General features: G+C 43.3%; 1 protein-coding gene across 6 annotated transcripts in view; it reads left to right on the top strand.

Moving 5' to 3' along the window:
• Positions 1–17,672, top strand: part of DAAM1 (dishevelled associated activator of morphogenesis 1) — a 175,795-nt gene that overhangs the window by 146,253 nt on the left and 11,870 nt on the right. For all 6 annotated transcript variants that reach the window (XM_059059651.2, XM_059059648.2, XM_067028409.1 and 3 more), the window contains 5 exons: positions 4,007–4,113; positions 5,921–6,009; positions 6,882–7,050; positions 10,808–10,915; positions 13,039–13,099. In XM_059059651.2, coding sequence (XP_058915634.1) covers positions 4,007–4,113; positions 5,921–6,009; positions 6,882–7,050; positions 10,808–10,915; positions 13,039–13,099 — 534 coding nt within the window. The remainder of the gene's footprint in view (positions 1–4,006; positions 4,114–5,920; positions 6,010–6,881; positions 7,051–10,807; positions 10,916–13,038; positions 13,100–17,672) is intronic.

The raw sequence follows: 17,672 nt of genomic DNA, 5'->3' as shown, positions 1-17,672 counted from the left end.
AGAGCCAGGACCACTTAAGGTCAACAGTGGACACAGGTGATCATGATTTCAGGCTGAACTTGAGGTATCACCTGTAAGGGTGCTCAGCTCCCGGGAGAAGAGGAAATGGATATTTTGCTCCGCTAACAGGGATCCCAGTGGAGTGCCTGTATGTGTGTGCATTTTCCACGGTTCTCACTGATTTCCCAGAAGGCCTCAGATACCAGGCAGGGAGGAGTGATGTGTGTGGTATCACCGCACCTCCATGGGCCCACCCCTCCCTGAAACCTCTACAGCTGCAGTCATCCTGGGTGAAAACTGTCACACTTAGCAGTGGAGAAACTTTTCTTGCTGCCCTTTTAAGTTTTGATTTAGTTCCCAAAATAGCTAATGACTATGTTTCCAAGTCTGTTAGGATGCTCTGTGTATAAATAGTTTAAACGTATTCCTTTTTTCGAGCATTTTTAGCTCCTCTGCCCTCTCTTACCTCCCTCGCAGAATACCAGTCAAAACAGAGCCTCTGCCCCAAGAGAGTGGAGCCCAGCTGCCCTCTGTCCCTCCCTGGCCCCCAGGTGACCCTGCGCTCCAAATGCCTGCATCAAAAATTGCTTCACCCAGAGTGAAGAACTAAGCAGAAAGCTGCTTTAGTCCTTAGGTCTTCAGCCTCTATCGAGAAGGTCGTATGCTTAAAATTCCACAAGATCTGTTTACTGTGAAATTGCAACCAGCAAAATTCCTCCTTGAGGGAAAGGATTTCAGAATCTTGCCAAAGGGGCTTGTAGTGCAAATAGAACGTACTTCAAATAAATACAAGTAAGAAAATCAGTCTACTGAAGCAGAATCTGGCCAAGTGGGATACTTCTGACCCGGCCTCTTCTGATAGTTCTGAGTGTCTTGTTCTCTGCTCATCTCCCAGGCTCTTTCTTTTCCTCCTTATTCTACCACCCTTCCTCTGCTTCCTTTGCCTTCACACAGCATCCTTTACTACTCGTTATGATCTGCATTTGAGCCACATTCCACCCCTCCTCTCCTGCTGCTTTTAGCCACTGAGATCAGATCTCAGATGAGATCCATACACTCCTCTTTCTTGGGATGCACACCTTTCTCCTTATCTCCAGGTGTTTGTCTGCCTTTTCATTCCTCTCAAAACTGTCCAAACACAGTCTGTTCTTGACTCTGACTTGAGATGGCCTGAGCCTTTAGCCTGTGCCTCTCACTGTGCTCTTGTGAGTAACAAGAGACAGATGGTGTCTGTGTTATCCTGAACAAGGGCCTGTAGGCTCAGCAGGGCAGGTATGGGGGGACCCCTGAAACTAGAACTGAATTTCCTTGTCCAGAAGGAAAAAAATCCAAACTCAGGGGAAAAAATAAGCCTTGTCCTCTCTCTTCCTCCTTCCTTCCCTTGCCCTACTACCTTCCCTCCAGCACTGAGGAAGAACAAGAAGACACTTGTCCAGTGTTACCATTTGAACATGGGAACATCTATGCCTAGAAGCTCTCAGGCCACCAGACCTGTGAACTCCCTGGCATCCACTTCTGTCTTTCCGCCCTCCATCCCATTAGGAGAGAGGGGTGTCCCTGGCTTCTGCTCTAGCCCATCCTTTCCTTCTGCCCAGGGACCACGCCAGGAGGGCCCTGCCCCTCTCCTCAAGGTCTTCCACCTTGCCCTCTCAACATGTAACTTGTTCAGGTCCCAGCCCTTCCCCCACACACCTCTTAAGACTGCACATCCCCGTCTGCTACTGTCCTCTCTCTTTCTTGACACAGCCAGTTCTTGAAAGCTTGTTCACTCTTCCTCACCTCACTGCAGTCCGTCCTCCTCACCTCCCTTAAGCTGTTCTCACTAAGGATACGAACTTTCTTGTTGACAAAGCCAGGGAGTGCTTTGCAGTCCTTATCTTCCTTGACGTAGTGGTGGTGTGTGACACCGATGGCCACTTGCCCCATGGTGACACACCTCTTCCCTTGGCCCTGTGATTCCACATAGGCCCCTCCACTGCCTTCTAGGAAGGCTTCTCTTCTTGTTCTCGTCCCATCAATGCCAGCTTCTCTCCAGCCCTGCTTTCTTCTCTTGATGGGCCCCCTGGTTACCTTACTCACATCCATGCATGTTGTAACCCACACCAAAGCTTTGTCTTCCAGATTTCTTTGGGATTTCAGACCCATTTGTCCACCTGCCTACTAGAAATCGCGACTTGGTCCTCTTGCCAGTATTTCAAACACTAAATTCACCTTCTCCTCACCCACCCTCCTCCATCCTTCTCCTCCTGGGTTCCCTGTTACACTCTGTGTACATCATCGCCCAAGCCGGAAGCCTGGACCTCATCCTTTTGACCCTCATCTACCACAGTCGACAAGTCAGTCCAGTTCAAACCCTATAAACAGCTCTAGAACCTGTCCACTACCCATTCCAGGCCACCACCGTCTCTCACCTGGATTACTGCATCAACAATCTAATCACAACCCCCAATACTTTTGATCCTTTCTAATTCTTTCTCCATTCTGCAGGCAGAGTGATCTTTTAAAAGTGCAAACTCATTCCCCTACTTGAGATTTTCAGTTACATCCCATGCCCTCAAAATAAAGACTGAATTTTTTACAAGGCCCTTGCTCCTCCCTGACCTTGCCCACTGCTGCCCTCCCCAACTGCTGTGGTGGCCGCTCTTCCTCCTGTGTAAGTGCTGCACTGCCCCTTCCAGAACCCAGCATGATAAGCACTCTGCCTGGAATATATTTCCAACCTCAAACCGTTCATCTCCTCCCCTGTAGTTCCAATTCTCTTTCTCTACTGGTGGTACCCAGACTGACTGCCTTTTCTGAGATCCCTTAATTAACTCCAACAAACATTTGAAAACCTGCTAAATGGACCACCCAATGCCAGCATCAAGTTTATGGGGAGGATCTCAGGGTCCAGAGGCTCAGTGTAATTTTTTTTTTTTTTAAGTCGAAGAATATTTGATCTAGAATATAGCACACAAGCACAGCCCTGGGCATACACATACACGTTTGTGCCTTTAAAGAAAATTAGACACATACAGAAGTGCTTTTTCTGCTTTAAGTATTATTGCTATCTCTTCCACATTCCATGCTCATTTCTTCCTCCAAAATAAAATATGGAATCAAAAACTTCACATCCAATTGTGTTCCTCTCACCTAACTTTACATGGAGCAAAAAATGAGATGGAATTAGGTAAGCCAAAGAAATAAGCAAATTGATTAGAAAATGCACATAAAATTACTCCTTTCAGCATGATGTAATAGGAAAAAAACATAGAGCTGGAAGTCGAGACCCAGGTTCTATTTCTGAAGATCACACACACTTGCTTTATAATCCTGGGTGAGTGACCTAATCTCTCTGGACCTCAGTTGTAGCATCTTCTCATGAGAAGGTTGAATCTCCAAGGCCCCTCTAATGGACTATGTAAAGTGGGTCCTAGTAAAAAACTTCCCAATTCTGATTTGAGGGGCACTATAGAACACATAGTTACCAGAAATGAATCTTACGCCAGTTTAACTACTTTCAAGTAAAAATAGAAAGGTTTTTTTTCCCATTTTATTGAAATATAATTGACATACATCACTATAAATTTAAGGTGTGTGGCAGAATGGTTTGACTTACAAATGTGAAATGATTTCCACAATAAGTTTAGTTAGCATCCATCATCTCATATAGATAAAAGTTTTTTAAAGGCAAAAAAACAAAACAACCTTTTTTTTCCTTTCTGATGAGAACTCTTAGGATTTACTGTCTTAATAACCTTCATATATATCAAGCAGCAGTGTTAATTATAACCATGATGTTGTACACTACATCCCCGTTACCGATTTATCTTGTAACTGGAAGTTTGTACCTTTTGGCCACCTAAATGGAAAGATTTAATCACTTCATTGTATCTGAACAGTCACCTGTAAGGAGAGCTTATAAATTAAAATTTCATCTTGGGACAAATTTAACTGAAAGCATGAAAAATTAGGGCAAGAATTTAAATTATAAACTTCAGTTTTAATATTTGCATGTACTTTTTAGCTCTTGAAATTTGTTCCTGAAAAAAGTGACATTGATCTGTTGGAGGAACATAAACATGAACTGGATCGGATGGCCAAGGCTGATAGATTCCTTTTCGAGATGAGCAGGTGAGTTTGAAAATGTTTAAAAAGCAAAGATGCCCCTGGCCTTTCTAAGGAAGTGAATCTTTTGATTCCTGCTGAATTATCTGGGCCAGTCAACCTGCCTTAACTTGAAGCCTTTTTAAATCCCCAAATCTCCTCAAGTCTGAGTTGTGTGGAACTTGATTGTTTTGTTTATGTGAGTTCTGGCCCATGGGTGAGCCAGGGTCAGAGTTTCTTCAGTTATCTCTATTTCTGGGCCTCTTTGGCTCATGTACTTTGACCTAATCAAATCATAACTTTTCTGGGTTCCAGTCAGTGTCATTCTCCTCAGCACTGTGATCCCTTGGGATTCTAGCTCACTCCTCCTCATACCTCAACATCTCACGGTTGTTGTAAAATAGAAAAAAATGGGCAGACTCAGAGGTATCAGTGTAGAGCCCACATTACTAAATAGCCAGGGTCTGGATGTCAAATCAGGACACATGCAGACATCACTAATCGATCGTGGCACTCTTCCCACGGAACCTTGGCAAGCTTTCTCAACCCTTCTCCAGAAAGCCCTGCAGCAGCTGCTGCTCTGTAATTGAGTTTGGCATGTGAGCTGAGTTGCTTTGCCATCCCAGGCCTAGCAAATTGATTCTGGATTAGACAAGAACCAGTGATCCTGAAACTCTCAGTCAACCCCAGGGCAGAGCTCCTCCCCTGAGTGCCAGTGGCCTACATGGTAGCCAAGGTGAACATGCCACTCTGCATTTCTGCCATATCTGGACTTATTTTTGTTGTTTCACCTCAACTTGCCATTTTGTATACTACTGTAGAACAAAGGATGGTTTTGAAATTTTGACGCGTGTGCCCAGCAACCCTTCGTGTGGACAAATACATGGCCACCTGCAATAACTGCCCCTTAGTAACTGTCTAGATCTTCACATGCATCTTAATCCTATCAGCCCTGCCAGGAGGGCTGTCAGGCAGGGAGGTATTCTCTGCCAGCAACTGGAGGAGTTAAGGTTCCTGCCCAAGGTCACCTAATAAGAGCAGAACCTGGCCTGCATCTGTCTGATTATATGGCATAGTTTTGGATGAGGGCTGATAGCTAGTCCTACTGGACTGAAGTTTCCACCAGAGAGCAGGTTAGGCAGCGATTTCAGAAGGCCTGGGCAGGTACGCCCACCCTCACCCGCTCAGAAACACCAAGCAGCCTGTCTTGGTGGTGATCACAGGCCAGTTCCCTGTTATCTCTAGTCTCTAGTCGCTATCCTGGAAGGCAGAGCTTTCCAGCCCTGAGGGGTGCAGCTAGGGACCTAACTGTGAAGAAAGAGGAGGGTTTGAGGATGTGAGTGGGGAGAGGATGGTCTGAGGAGGGAATGCCGGAGACAAGTTTTACCCTACAGTTCTGCAAGGCAGACTTTGTGGCAAGTGAAGCACCATGGCAGGAGTGCAGGCAACTGCCCTTCATTTGCAGCAGAAGGGCGGGGAGTCTTTACATTTTCATTCCTTTTTATCGCTTTTCTGTTCTCAAGAGCTACTAGGACTGAGGAAGTGAAGGGGGCTTTAGTCAATGGCAGTTAGTTCTCACTTTCTTTCAGCAATTTCATAAGCTGATTGGAGCTGAGGCCCTGCTGCACTTGCCCGAACACTCCCTGTAGGGCACTGGGAAATGGGCTCTCCAGGTGCAGTTGGCTTCAGGCCCTGTGCTCCTGTCCAGGAGAGGAACTCTGTGTGTGTGTGCATGTTGGGGTGGGAGTGCTCTAAGGTACCATCGCCCCCATATTCATTGAGTGAACATAGGTGTATTAAGTACATGTTCATTAGTCGATGCTTGCTCTTACAGAATTAATCATTATCAGCAAAGATTGCAGTCGCTGTACTTCAAAAAGAAGTTTGCAGAGCGTGTGGCAGAAGTGAAACCCAAAGTAGAAGGTAAAGTCAAGCTGCCCAGACTGGCAATGATGTTCATCTCAAGTGCCCATTTACAAGTGCAATGCAAGTGCATATAGCAAACTGGATCCCTTTGGTGATTTTTTTTTTTTTTTTTTTTTTTTTTTTTGCTTGAAATCTGTTGGAATTCTGGCAGATAATTACTTAAGGTCTGTCCTTGGCTTGATGGCCTAGCCTGGGTTCTGGAACTCACAGCACACTCCCTGGACTCCTCTGCGGAACTGGGCTTTTGCTATCTGGGTATTGGTGAGGAATTTATTTGATTGCTACTGGCATTAAACCTACAGTTAGCTTTCTTCTAACGGGGCCTTACTGGATTTTTCTGAGGGAAGATTTGAGGCTGATATATGGTTTGATTTTGAGGCTGTTGAATTTTTAGGTGTTTGAAATGTGGGCAACTGAAGAGCACAGCCACAGAGTGCAGGCTGACTTTCGGGTCCTGATGACACCTGCCAGCTGTGACATGTCACACGTTTGCCCAGTTTTTCTATCAGTGGAATTGATCAATTGTCCTGTGATCTGACTCACACCAGGCAAGAAAGGGTTTGCAAAGGAATGTGGAAAATGCAATTGCTGCTCTATGTATTTCTGACTGCTTATGGTCGGTGAGTCAGCCAAGAAAAAGACTGAGAAAGTCTAGGATTGTGCCACCTGTCTCTGGGTCTCTTGAACAACTTGAGCTGGCTCTCCTTGCCCCCTTGCTCTTGGCTTCTGGTAAAGGTTTTCTGAAAGTGCTCCCTGGTAGTCTAACAGCCCCATCTTACATCTTCAGTATCTGTTATCAGGTGTGTGGATTTAGGATGGGTATCATTGAAAAGTCTTGTTGTAATAGTTTTATGTATTTTGTTTTGAAGCAATTCGTTCTGGTTCAGAAGAGGTGTTTAGGAGCAGCGCCCTGAAGCAGTTGTTAGAAGTGGTTTTGGCATTTGGAAATTACATGAATAAAGGCCAAAGAGGCAATGCATATGGATTCAAGATATCCAGCCTAAATAAGATTGCTGACACAAAATCCAGTATCGATAAGTAAGTATGGAAGATCTGGGAGCTTAGGTCGGGGCTAAACTTTGTACCCTCTGGTCCTCCTGGGCCTCCTCATCGCCAAGTGTCTGGTCTGCACTTCTCCTTCTCCTGTTCTTTCCTTCTCCACTGACTCCTCCCTCCCTGTCTCATGACCACACGTATCCCCAAGTTCCCACTGGGCCAGTTATCCTTCATTTTCATTCCACAAGGATATCATCTAGTCCAAGTTTTTTGTGTTTGGGGTTTTCTTGGGTAAACTTATTACAGTGTAATACACGAAAGACAGGTTCACTCACCGTAAAGGTACAGCTTGATGACTTTTCACAAATTGAACACATCTGTATAACTAGTGCCCAGTTCAAGAAACAGAACCTTACCAGCACCCTAGTAGCCCCCTCACGACCTCTCCTAATTACTACTCCTCCACAGAGATAAAAAACTGACAGCTGATGACAGAATGTGAAGTTTGTTGGCTTTTTAGGTTATGGTTTCCTTGGTACCTAGAAAGTAGCAGCTGTAGTAAAAAATGACAATGTATAAATGCATTTTGGCTGTTGGTATTCGGCTGCTCATCCCAAGACTCCTTAAAATGCTTCCTAGAAAGTGTGTTTTAGGTGAACAGATTCCTGTTAGAGACACCAGAAGGGGAAAATGTGCTAGTGTCATTTCCAGGTAAGGGCATTAGGCATATTAACTCTAGCTTCCCTGAGAGCTGTGTTTCCCACTGACTTGGAAGGAATTTGTTTCTAAGGTAAACTTGTCTGTAACCCGAATTATTTTTAGAAGTATAGGCTGTTCACCCTAATTATTCCCAACCAGCGAGACTTTTTACTCTATATTTTCTATAGGGTTAGTGAAGCATAGCATTATGGCAATCCTGAATCCATCGTATAAGAAACAAGCAGTGTGTTCAGTTGTGGGGCTAAACCTTATTTTTGCATCGTGTAGAAATAGATTAACAAAGCACAGCTGATACGTTCTATCAACACCACCTTATTTTCCTTTGAATTTTATTATTTTTTCTACAGCAGGTTCTATTATCTATTTTATATGCATCAGTGTATATATGTCAATCCCAATCGCCCAATTCATCACACCACCACCCCCACACCCCCACTTTCCCCCCTTGGTGTCCATACGTTCGTTCTCTACATCTGTGTCTCAATTTCTGCCCTGCAAACTGGTTTATCTCTACCATTTTTCTAGGTTCCACACATATGCGTTAATATACAATATTTGTTTTTCTCTTTCTGACTTACTTCACTCTGTATGACAGACTCTAGGTCCATCCACCTCACTACAAATAACTCAATTTCATTTCTTTTTATGGCTGAGTAATATTCCATTGTATATATGTACCACAACTTCTTTATCCATTCGTCTGTCGATGGGCATTTAGGTTGCTTCCATGACCTGGCTATTGTAAATAGTGCTGCAGTGAACATTGGGGTGCATGTGTCTTTTTGAATTATGGTTTTCTCTGAACACCACCTTATTTTTAATATAAGCATTTGATCCTTTCAGAGCCCATTCACATTTGATTGTCACAACAACCTGTGAAGTCCCCAGGCCAAGTGTTGTATCGCCTGTTGTCAGATAAAGAAACTGAGGCAGGGTCAGGTGGCTCATTTAGCTTGTCTGAGGTCACAACCAGCAAGGTGTATGGCCTTACAGGTATTTGATAGTTGTTCTAGTGGTCTGCCCACAGCTGTCCTCTACCAACGGACTGATTTTATTTGGAGGTTGCAGTAGGTAACTGCAGCATCTTACTTGCATATAAAGAGCAGCCGTCTTTTAAGGAAGGGTATTCTCTTCAACTGGACTTGCAGGTTGGGGAGGAAGGAAATCCTCACCACCAGTCAGTCCTATTCTCTTTCTCTCTCTCTCTCTCTCTCTCTGTGTGTCTCTCTCTGTCCCCTCATTCACACACACACACACACTCACACACACACATTTGCCCCCCACCTTCCAACTTACTGATAAGCTGGCACTTACTACATGATTATCTGCTAGTCAATGATATAAAATTTATCCAATACACAATAAGCCTTTTCAAAACAATAAATTAAAAACATTTCTGATCTTCTTCTTCTTCTCCCTCTTCACTCTGCATTAAAGGCTTGTTTCTGGTAATGACCAGAGAGTAGTCAAATGTGAGGCTGTTCAGTTGTTTTTATTATTCAGGAATTTATATTCACTCATATGAGGTGTTATTTGGATAGCAAACAAATGTGGTTTGCTATCCAAATGTGATCTGGTTTTAAGTCTTTCTACACTAAAAAGGCATATATGGTTAATTAAATAAATTTCTCTAACAAAGCGTTTCTCTGAAATAATGAAGGAAAATGGCATTACTCTTTCTCGCAATGGTCGCTAGGGATTTTGCGTCTCATGCAGCTGGCACATGGCAGACGCATAGATTCTGTGAGAGGCAAAATTGAAGTGGAACAATACAGCTGAACACCTGCAAAATAAGTGGCCAGAACTATTAGCCACTGTTTTACTTTGCTGAGCAATGGTTTTCTAATTATTAGCGCAGGAAAAATAAGGGGAAATTTTTTTCCATGTGGGCCAGTTGACTTAGAGGAATAGGATTGCATAGCCTTCTAGGAAGCTGCAAGGGTAACCAGAAATGGTTTGCGTTGCTATGGGGAAAAAATTGTTTGGCAGCTCTGCTTTACTTTTGTTGGGGGGGTGGGTACTTAGCCTTGTGAATTAGCAAACTGCCTAAAAATTATGGAAATGTTTTTAAAGAAATGCCTTTGTGTCCTCCTGATTATGCTAACTTTCAATAGCGTAAGTGGTTCTTGATCTTGGCTGTTAGTCTCAGTGGGGAGTTTTAAAAAATACCCACACCTGGTCCCACCTCATTCCAATGACTGAATCTCAGGTGGGTCCAGGTGATTGTAATGTGCATCAGAGTCGGGGACCAGGGGACCAGACTGCCACAGCGTGGCCTCATAGATAGTGTTATCAGATGCCCGCCTTTTCAACCCAGGTCAGTCAGGATTCAGCCCTGTCACCACCAAAGAGGGAGCTGGTTGTGCAGTTAGGAGCTGAAGTGTTGCTAAAATTAGGCTGCGAAGGTATCCTATCCATGATGGCAGTCCTGGCCCATTTCCAGGTCCTGCCCTGAAGTAGGGGGCATTCTAACTTTCCAGCCATCCTTTGCTGCCACAGCAAAACAAATGAGGTCAGAAGGGGAAAGAGCAAAACAAATGAGTCAGAAAGGAAAAATGTTATCACCCAGTCGAAAGAAACCCTTAAATGAGAATTGTCAGTAATTTTCATCAGTGAGTTGCTGCTCTGTACTTTCAGACTTGAAAATTAGCTGTCCTCTCTAGTGGATTAAACATCCCTCACTCCCCACCCCACCCTGCTTGTTAGGAACTTGCAGGGCAGGCCTCGTCTTTGGGTGGATGCACTGTGAAGGGATGTCCCATTTGGCAGTGGTTCAGACTCATTTCCATCACCCATCGCATTATGTAGATTTTGAAGGATCCCCATTATAGTCCAAAAATGTAATTCTTATCCCCTGCCCTTCCCTTTCAGAAGATGTGTGCTTCTTTTGACATATATTTTTGTAAATCCCATGAAGGCTCTCCTCTTCTCCCTTTCTCTTAAGAATTCCTGCCTTTCAGGAACCTACACATTTTGAAAGTAATGCAGGGATATAGCATTCTTATGGAAGTAATCACTTGAATATACAAATCATATGCAGATATTAACCATGTTTAATACTCTCCTTCTGTAATTGTAGGAACATTACACTTTTGCACTATCTCATAACTATTGTGGAAAATAAATACCCCAAGGTTGTCAATCTAAATGAGGAGCTGCGGGACATTCCTCAAGCAGCAAAAGTAAAGTAAGTACTTAGAGTGAATTGTTTCAGTTTTTTAAATCCATTGGACTGTGGTTTAGCCGTTGAGATAGTTAGCGTTGCATGAAGAGGGTCCTTCTGTTTGCTTTCCCCTGAACAGTGTATGAGATAAAGTTTGAATAGTATCCATGTCACTCAGATGTGTTACATGAGTTTGAATATGCAGTTGACTTGAACGGGGTGGGGGTTAAGGGTGCTGACACCCCCCGAATCTCCACTGCACAGCTGAAAATCCAACATATAACTTCATAGCTGACCCTTCCTGTGTGGGGTTCCTCAGTACCCATGGTCCCACATCTGAGGATTCAGTCAACCACAGATCATGTAGTACATAATTATTGAAAACAAATCTGTGTATAAGTGGACCCGCACAGTTCACACCTGTGTTGTTCAAGGGTCACTGTATACTTGTTTTAGCTGTTTCAGAATATTCCTGGATGCAGTTTCTAACTTCTACAAAACCTAATTTTCTCAGTTACGAAGAGTCTAGGGAAGCAGTGTGGTTTCACTAGTAGTTGGAAAGGGTGGTTCTCTTAAAATACAGGTGGGAGCACCCTTAGTTGAATGAGGATATGAGGATACATCGTTAAGCAAATGTAAGTCCTGCAGGTCAGAGTGTTGCTAGTAATTTTCCCATGTGTACACACTCCCAGAAACCAAGCAACCGTTTAATGGAAAGCAGTCTTTATGCAAATGAAGGAACTAAAAATAAAGTGGAAGGTCACTCAACTTTACCCACAAACTTCACACCACTTTTCAGAGACCTCATGAGGGGCAGGCACTTTTCCTTGCTGTTCTTCCTGCTTCCTTTTGCCCCCACCCTGCCTTTTTAAAAACCTTATTTACTGGGCTTCCCTGGTGGCGCAGTGGTTGAGAATCCGCCTGCCGATGCAGGGGACACGGGTTCGTGCCCCGGTCCGGGAAGATCCCACATGCCGCAGAGCGGCTGGGCCCGTGAGCCATGGCCGCTGAGCCTGCGCGTCCGGAGCCTGTGCTCCGCAACGGGAGAGGCCACAACAGTGAGGCCCGCATACCGAAAAAAAAAAAAAAAAAAAAAAAACCTTATTTATTTATTTTTGGCTGTGTTGGGTCTTGGTTGTCCCGCGCGGGCTTTCTCTAGTTGTGGCGATAGGGGACTACCCTTCGTTGCGGTGCGCGGGCTTCTCATTGCGGTGGCAGAGCACGGGGTCCAGGCACGTGGGCTCAGTAGTTGTGGCGCACGGGCTTAGTTGTTCCGCGGCATGTGGGATCTTCCCCGACGAGGGCTCGAACCCGTGCCCCCTGCATTGGCAGGGGGATTCTTGACCACTGTGCCACCAGGAAATACCCCCCCTCCCCTTTTGAAAAAACATATTTAAACTGCATCTTTTTGCAGTGATTTTTAAAAGCCTGATGAGCAGGCTAATTTTTTCCCTCTGTAGAGTTTGGTAGAAATGTACCATGTAAGACATGAAATTAAAATGTTGAAGTAAATGAAGTGTCAATGAATTTGTTTACATGTGAATTCTCTGTGAAAATTAAGTTGTAATCTCTAATGTTTAAAAGCTGTCAAATAAAAAGTATTATGAGAGAAGCCCAGGAAACTCTGTTTAAAAAAAAAAAAAGTCAATCAAAATGAAAACTAATTAGTGAAACTTTAAGAAAAATCACTGTTGATTGAAATGTAGGCCATCACCTTGTAATATTCATACTACCAGAGCATTCATGAAAAGCAATATAATAATAATGAAGAGCACAACACACACGATTGTGGATCAACTTTCTTTTCCTTGTCCAAAGGGAGCCACACATGGCAAGAAATTTATTTCCACTTATAGTAAATTTGCTTAAGTGAGATTGAAACATGACATATTTCTATTCTGCCCTTTTTAACCTATAAATATTATACCTGCTGGCTGTGGAAAACAAACAAAAAAAATCATTCCATACCTAAATTTCATAAGTTTAAAATGTTGCTGTCTTTCTGTGGGATCTGAACACAGAAGGGAATTTTAAACATTTTAAATGTAGTGTGGACTTCCAAGCATGAAATATTTAAACTCATCATATATTTAATACAATAAGTGTGAGTCCCATGTTGGTTACTAAAATGTTGCCATTTACAACAGCATGACTGAGCTGGACAAAGAAATAAGCACCTTGAGAAGTGGCCTGAAAGCAGTAGAGATGGTGAGTATGTTTCTTGTTCTAATTCCCATTCCCTTCACTGTCTCTGGTGCTGGTGATGGCATCCAGCGGAGGAGTTGCTGGTTGCCTTGGCATGCTGGTATGCTCAGGATAAACATGTATTGTTTTAAAAAAAAGAAAAAATATGCAACAACGAAGAAGCAAAGGCAGGCTGTGTTTAGCCTGGTGATGCAGTGGCAGGCGGCAGGATGTCATGGGAGGCATCACGAGAGCAGGAACTGAACTTGGACCCAGAGTTCCACCACTTTCCTACCTGTGAGGCAGGACTCATGAAAGTGGATTGGCTAGAGAGTCTTCAGGGTCTTCTCTGTGTTTCTGTTCTCTTTATAAATGATGTTTACTTTCAGAGCAATGGAACTTCTCTGTTGTCTTTGAGTCGGTCCCTTGGGGAGTATTTTTTGAGCACTTTGGGGGTACAGTCCATTCTCAAGGCGAGGGGATCACGATGACTCAGAAGCCTTACCCTCCAGGTGTTAACAGTGGCCAGGAGCAGTCAGTCCAGTTCACCTCCTAAGTGATGACAAAGGTGCCTTGAGGAGGAGGATCGGGGATTTAGGTTAGCCCGAGGCTTCAGGAATGGCTGGCGTGTGTGAGAGGAAGCTTCTCCTCTGGAAGAGATGAACTTTGAGCCGTGGCTTAGAAGGAGGGTAGGGTGAACTTAGGTACAGAGGAGGGAGGCTGTCCCAGCTATACGAGATGACCTGGGCCCGGCTCCATGGAAGGAAAGCAGGCCAGGGTGCCGGAGGCAGTGGAGCCGGTGGAACTAACCCAGACTGTGAGGGCGCAGTGCCCCGTGGATACTGCACGAGGGCTGCTGACAGGGCGGGGGGCGGGTCACGGTGAGAAGCCTCCCTCGGGAGAGCAGAGCTGTGGCCTGGCACTTGGTGAAGAAGGCTGGTCTGCAGGCAGCTCGGGAAGGTGCCCCACAGATCATTTATTAGTAACGCCAGGAGGACCCTCCTCCTTTTTTAAAATAAATTTATCTATTTTTTATTTTGTCTGCATTGGGTCTTCGTTGCTGGTTGCCGGCTTTCTTTCTCTAGTTGAGGCGCGCAGGCTTCTCAGTGCGGTGGCTTCTCTTTACAGAGCATGGGCTCTAAGTGCGCTGGCCTCAGCGTTTGCGGCACGCGGGCTTAGTTGCTCCACAGCATGTGGGATCTTCCCGGACCAGGGCTCGAACCCGTGTGCCCTGCATTGGCAGGCGGATTCTTAACCACTGCGCCGCCAGGGAGGACCCGCCTCCTCCTTCTTATAATCGTAAAACTGTGCCATAGAAAGTAGTTGACTTCATTAAAGAAATAGCTCTAATAAAAATTAGAGTCACAGTGTCTAACCTTTTCTATTTTTAATAAATTAAGGAGCATGTAAGGTTTTCTTTTTTTCCCTTATTTTGGGGGAGGGTGGGTAGGGGTGGGTCGCTGTTTAAAAAGAGCAGGAGAGGGGCTTCCCTGGTGGCGCAGTGGTTAAGAATCTGTCTAAACATTCATGTGACCCAGTTGTTCTTTTCACAAATCGATTACATTGCTTGAAGGTATCAAAGACAGAATTCTTATGGAATTATACATTCATGAAACACTTCAAAATTGCTTTCACATCTCTGCACCTCACACACATACATACCCTCCCATTCCAGGTCAAACAACTAGGATTGTGGCAATTTCTTTTAATCAGAGCAAGTTTCATGATTTATAAGAGTTTCCGCTTTTCTTTCATTTGATTCCCATGATGATGTGTATATTGCCCTCCTTTATTTATTTTTAAACATCTTTATTGGAGTATAATTGCTTTACAATGGTGTGTTAGTTTCTGCTTTATAAAAAAGTGAATCAGTTATACATATACATATGTTCCCATATCTCTCCCCTCTTGCATCTCCCTCCCAACCACCCTCCCTATCCCACCCCTCTACGTGGTCACAAAGCACCGAACTGATCTCCCTGTGTTATGTGGCAGCTTCCCATTAGCTATGTATTTTACGTTTGGTAGTGCATATATGTCCATGCCACTCTCTCACTTTGTCACAGCTTACCTTTCCCCTCCCCATATCCTCAAGTCATTCTCTAGTAAGTCTGTGTCTTTATTCCCATCTTGCCGCTAGGCTCTTCATGACTTTTTTTTTCCCCCCTTAGATTCCATATATATGTGTTAGCACACAGTATTTGTTTTTCTCTTTCTGACATACTTCACTCTGTATGACAGACTCTAGGTCCATCCACCTCACTACAAATAACTCAATTTCATTTCTTTTTATGGCTGAGTAATATTCCATTGGATATATGTGCCACATCTTCTTTATCCTTTCATCTGTCGATGGACACTTAGGTTGCTTCCATGTCGTGGCTATTGTAAATAGAGCTTCAATGAACATTGTGGTACATGACTCTTTTTGAATTATGGTTTTCTCAGGGTATAACCCAGTAGTGGGATTGCTGGGTTCTATGGTAGTTCTATTTTTAGTTTTTTAAGGAACCTCCATACTGTTCTCCATAGTGGCTGTATCAATTTACATTCCCACCAACAGTGCGAGAGTGTTCCCTTTTCTCCACACCCTCTCCAGAATTTATTGTTTGTAGAGTTTTTGATGATGGCCATTCTGACTGGTGTGAGATGATATCTCATTGTAGTTTTGATTTGCATTTCTCTAATGATTAATGATGTTGAGCATTCTTTCCTGTGTTTGTTGGCAATCTGTATATCTTCTTTGGAGAAATGTCTATTTAGGGCTTCTGCCCATTTTTGGATTGGGTTGTTTTTTTATGTTGAGCTGCTTGTAAATTTTGGAGAATAATCCTTTGTCAGTTGCTTCATTTGCAAATATTTTCTCCCATTCTGAGGGTTGTCTTTTGGTCTTGTCTGTGGTTTCCTTTGCTGTGCAAAAGCTTTTAAGTTTCATTAGGTCCCATTTGTTTATTTTTGTTTTTATTTACATTTCTCTAGGAAGTGGGTCAAAGAGGATCTTCTTGTGATTTATGTCATAGAATGTTCTGCCTATGTTTTCCTTAAGGGTTTTAGAGTGTCTGGCCTTATATTTAGGTCTTTAATCCATTTTGAGTTTACTTTTGTGTATGGTGTTAGGGAGTGTTCTAATTTCATACTTTTACATGTAGCTGTCCAGTTTTCCCAGCACCACTTATTGAAGAGGCTGTCTTTTCTCCACTGTATATTCTTGCACCCTTTATCAAAGATAAGGTGACCATATGTGTGTGGGTTTATCTCTGGGCTTTCTATCCTGTTCCATTGATCTATATTTCTGGTTTTGTGCCAGTACCATACTGTCTTCATTACTGTGGCTTTGTAGTATAGTCTGAAGTCGGGGTGCCTGATTCCTCCAGCTCTGTTTTTTTCCTCAAGATTGCTTTGGCTATTTGGGGTCTTTTGCGTTTCCATACAAATTGTGAAATTTTTTGTTCTAGTTCTGTGAAAAATGCCAGTGGTAGTTTGATAGGGATTGCATTGAATCTGTAGATTGCTTTGGGTACTAGACTCATTTTCACAATGTTGATTCTTCCAATCCAAGAATGTGGTATATCTCTCCATCTATCTATATCATATTTAATTTCTTTCATCAGTGTCTTACAGTTTTCTGCATACAGGTCTTTTGTCTCCTTAGGTAGGTTTATTCCTAGGCATTTTATTCTTTTTGTTGCCGTGGTAAATGGGAGTGTTTCCTTAATTTCACTTTCAGATTATTCATCATTCGTGTATAGGAATGCTAGAGATTTCTGTGCATGAATTTTGTATCCCGCTACTCTACCAAATTCATTGATTAGCTCTAGTAGTTTTCTGGTAGCATCTTTAGGATTCTCTATGTAGAGTATCATGTCATCTGCAAACAGTGACAGCTTTACTTCTTATTTTCCGATTTCGATTCCTTTTATTTCTTTTTCTTTTCTGACTGCTGTGGCTAAAACTTCCAAAACAATGTTGAATAATAGCAGTGAGAGCGGACAACCTTGTCTTGTTCCTGATCTTAGTGGAAATGGTTTCAGTTTTTCAACATTGCAAACGATGTTGGCTGTGGGTTTGTCATATATGGCCTTTAGTATGTTGAGGAAAGCTCCCTCTATGCCTACTTTCTGGAGGATTTTTATCATAAATGGGTGTTGAATTTTGTCGAAAGCTTTCTCTGAATTGATGGAGATGATCATATGGTTTTTATTCTTCACTTTGTTCATGTGGTGTGTCACATTGATTGATTTGCATATATTGAAGCATCCTTGCATTCCTGGGATAAACCCCACTTGACCATTGTGTATGATCCTTTTAAAGTGCTGTTGAATTCTGTTTGCTAGTATTTTGTTGAGGATTTTTGTATCTATGTTCATCAGTGATATTGGCCTGTAGTTTTCTTCTTTCTGGCATCTTTGTCTGGTTTTGGTATCAGGGTGATGGTGGCCTCGTAGAATGAGTTTGGGAGTGTTCCTCCCTCTGCTATCTTTTGGAAGAGTTTGAGAAGGATAGGTGTTAGCTCTTCTCTAAATGTTTGATAGAATTCGCCTGTGAAGCTATCTGGTTCTGGGCTTTTGTTTGTTGGAAGATTTTTAAGCACAGTTTC

The sequence above is a fragment of the Kogia breviceps genome, chromosome 3 (assembly GCF_026419965.1).
Source record: "Kogia breviceps isolate mKogBre1 chromosome 3, mKogBre1 haplotype 1, whole genome shotgun sequence".
NCBI lineage: Eukaryota > Metazoa > Chordata > Mammalia > Artiodactyla > Physeteridae > Kogia > Kogia breviceps.
The sequence above is the reverse complement of the archived record's forward strand: the minus strand, read 5'-3'. Positions and strand labels throughout refer to the sequence as shown.